The following is a 3,522-nucleotide window of genomic DNA, read 5'->3' as shown; positions in this document are numbered from 1 at the left end:
TTCTTCTCCTTTTATATATATATATATATATATAGAGAGAGATATTTTTAGATTTTATAATTATTTTAAATTTGAAATTATTCCTTTAAATTATCCACTAATTGAATTGTTCCTTAAAATTATCCATTGACTAACATAGAACAGTTCTTTTTAATTATTTTTTTAAAATTAATAATCACACTCATGTTTTGCAATGTTTATTTTTTTGTTTTTCAGTTTTAGATAGTTAAAATTTTTAGTTATTATCGTATATAAATTTTGAAAATTATAAAATGATTATATCACGTTGATTTTAAGTAATTCTTTAAGATAATTACAAATAGTTGATTTTATTATTTAATCCTATTACATGTAAGTAATAATTTTAATTATTTAAAAATCTTATTTTTGTGGTGCTGACATGTGTCGTTCTAATTCTAATTATTTATATGTGTTTATATTTATTTATTTAATTATTATTATTGATTATTAAGTATTTAAAATTATTTAAAATAATTTAAAATACTGAAAATTTGTGGTGTTGACATGTGTCATTTTTTCTTCTCCTTTTATATATATATATATATATATATATAGAGAGAGAGAGAGAGAGAGATTTTTAACTTCAATTTTTTCAACCCACCCTTACGCTTAACCCTACCCCTACCCCCTAACACCCCTCCCAAAAAAAAAAATTAAAATGTTTTTTTAAAAGATATTTCCAATTTCAATTTTTTATTTTTTTACCCCTCCACCACCCACCCATCGCCTCCCTCCCTCCCCATCTTCCCCCCTACCCAGCCCCCCACCCCCTGGAAAAAAAATTAAGTTTGTTTTTAAAAAATATTTTCAACTTCAAAATTTTAATTTTTCACCCCTACCCTCGAACCCCCTCTACCAGTCCTCCTACCAGCCACCCCCACCCAAAAAAAAATTAAGTTTATTTTTTTAAAAATATTTTCAATTTCAAAATTTTATTTTTTCACCCCCTACCATCCTCACCCCCACCCCCCCCCTCCAAAAAAAAATTTAAGTTTGTTTTAAAAATATACTTTCTACTTCAAAATTTAATTTTTTTCACCCCTACCCTCGACCCCCCTAGCCTCCCTACCACCCCCTCCCCAGAAAAATTACGTTGATTTTAAAAGATATTTTCAACTTCAAAAATTTAGTTTTTCACCCCTACCCTGGACACACCCCCACCCACCCCTACCCCCCCCCTCCCCCAAAAATTAAGTTTCTTTTGAAAAGTATTTTCAACTTCAAATTTTTATTTTTCACCCCTACCCTTCCCCCTAGACTCCTACCAAATATTTTCAATTTCAAAAATTATTTCAACTCTATTAAAAATAAAAGATATTTTCTCATAAACATTTTTCATTCATAAATCAAACACTAAAAAATCTTTTCCAGAAAAATAGTTTCTACTCACCAACCAAACATGAGAAAATAAGTCAAAATCCACTTGTTTTCCAAGAAAATTTTTTCTAGGAAAATATTTTCCTTCATACCAAACGCACCCTATAAGTGAGATAGTTTTCTCTCGAACAACTATCACGATTCAAGTGATTTCTTTCGAACATCAACAAGCTTACCAAATAAGAACAACCCACACTTTAATTCATCTACTCTCTCGAGCTAAATAGGTAGAATCGAGATTAGGATTTACTCTTACGAGCTAAATCCATATCAACCCAATAACTACAATCATCAATTGAAGCTTTGATTCTAAAACCTCTTTTTCAAGGAAGCCAAGAATTCTAAGTTCGAATTGCATTTGCAACTACAATTCTTAGTTTTAAAACAACTATCAATTAAACCCACTTCAATTAAGCATTTAAATCAGTAATTAACAATACCCATAAGCTAATTCAGCCCATAATCACATGATCACACCCCAAGAATTGGGGTTTTAGCTACACATCATAAAAATAGAGAAATGATTACCAAATACATTAGTCATGATCTGGGTAAAGGTTCCCAAGTCTTTACAATGGTCCAAATTGAAGAAATTCAGAAACCCACTTGCACATCCTCAAAATTTAGCTTGAAAATCCTCAAAGTCTATGATGTTTGCGTAATCAAGAGACAACTTCCAATTTAAGTGTCTACGATCGTACAATAGTAAAGTAACCCAACCAAAGGTTGGGGTTGAGTCCCAGGGAGTGGTTTTGAGAATTAATAGAAAAATAAAATTAAGTTCTAATTAGTCATAGATAAAAACATTATCGAATATATATATATATATATTTATTATTTTTTTTTGGTAAATAAATGATATTATTACCAAGTAGGAATTACATAACAGAAAAGCAAGCTGGACATCACCTAGACTTGCATCAAATAACTAGCTTTCAATCTTAACTATCAAGTCTTTCACTATGGTTAGCAACATCATCAATCCAACAACTTTACACTAAACAGGATATGCATTCAGGGATTGGAGCACCTGATCAAGTCTTGCCCATTTTCTTCCTCGTAGATGCACCTCTTGAACAATCTTCCTCACCAACATTCCAGGAGTTCTGATTATTTGCTTGAAGATACATTGATTCCTCTCCTGCCACACAACATAAACACTTGCAGCCACTGCCATCCTATACACCTTAGCTCTTGCTTGTTTTTCTTTGCAGTGAGTATTTGCCCACAACACTTCCTCATCCCATCTTCGAGCCTCTCTCTGAATATTTAACCAGTGCAAAATCTTTTGCCACACCTGAGCTGTGAACATACATTGTAAGAACAAGTGATTATGGGTTTCATTATCAGCTTCACTCAACACACACTGCTCCTCTTCTACACACCCCCCATGCAGCCAGTCTATCCCTTGTGAGTAGCCTTTTTTCCAGTGCTAAGTACAGTATAAAATTCCACTTTGGGCATGCAACATTATTGCAGATTAGTCTTCTCCATTCAACCTTCTGATACTCTCCCATCAGAGCTTTGTACAATTTTTTGATAGAGAACCTGTCCATCTGCTTGATATACATCTCATTCCATCCAATAGTTTCAAGTTCTTGATGCATTTGTAATATTTTCCTCACCATCCAAGAAGCTTGAGGTGCTTCTACACCCCATAAGGTCCCTTGTTTCCCATAGTATTGATGTACCCATTTCACCCATAATCTATATTTCTTAACACACAAATTCCACAACAATTTGCTTATTGCAGCCTTATTCCATGTTTGTGCATCCAATATATTGAGTCCTCTTGTTGTCCTAGGCCTGCACACCTGTTCCCATGCAATTAATGCCTTCTTAGAAGTATCCATACCTCATGTCCATAGGAAAGTTCTGCATATTGTTTCTATACATTTAATCACTTTCTTTCAGATTATGAACACGTGGGACCAGAACACTTGGATGGAAAACAGCACACTCTTAATCAGCTGAGCCCTTCCTGCATAAGATAGAAACCTGGAAGTCCAACTTTGAACTCTATGCATTATCTTATCAATTAGTGGTTGATATTATAGGATAGATACTTTCTTAGTACTCAGGGAACACCTAAGTACTTAAAAGGTAGTAACCCCTGTGAGAAGC

General features: G+C 33.2%; 1 protein-coding gene across 1 annotated transcript; it reads right to left on the bottom strand.

The window, feature by feature from the left end:
* Positions 1-2,395: 2,395 nt before the first annotated feature.
* On the bottom strand, positions 2,396-3,251 carry LOC125830123 (uncharacterized). The gene is made up of 2 exons (XM_049509327.1): positions 2,784-3,251; positions 2,396-2,695 (listed from the first exon to the last, which is right to left on the bottom strand). The coding sequence occupies exons 1-2, from the start codon at positions 3,249-3,251 to the stop codon at positions 2,396-2,398; spliced, it is 768 nt and encodes a 255-aa protein (XP_049365284.1).
* Positions 3,252-3,522: the final 271 nt, after the last annotated feature.

This window comes from Solanum verrucosum, unplaced genomic scaffold, assembly GCF_900185275.1.
Source record: "Solanum verrucosum unplaced genomic scaffold, falcon-dt-bn FXZP01000464.1, whole genome shotgun sequence".
In the NCBI taxonomy this organism is placed as follows: domain Eukaryota; kingdom Viridiplantae; phylum Streptophyta; class Magnoliopsida; order Solanales; family Solanaceae; genus Solanum; species Solanum verrucosum.
Note: the sequence above shows the minus strand (reverse complement) of the source record. Positions and strands in the feature narration are given on the sequence as shown.

What these genes read in the sequence shown, in the direction of transcription:
- LOC125830123 (XM_049509327.1), bottom strand. Translation starts at nt 3,251, where the DNA reads ATGGATACTTCTAAGAAGGCATTAATTGCATGGGAACAGGTGTGCAGG. An exon ending in ATAGACTGGCTGCATGGGGG is followed by an intron (nt 2,696 to 2,783) that starts GTGTGTAGAAGA and finishes TTCACAGCTCAG; the next exon opens with GTGTGGCAAAAGATTTTGCA.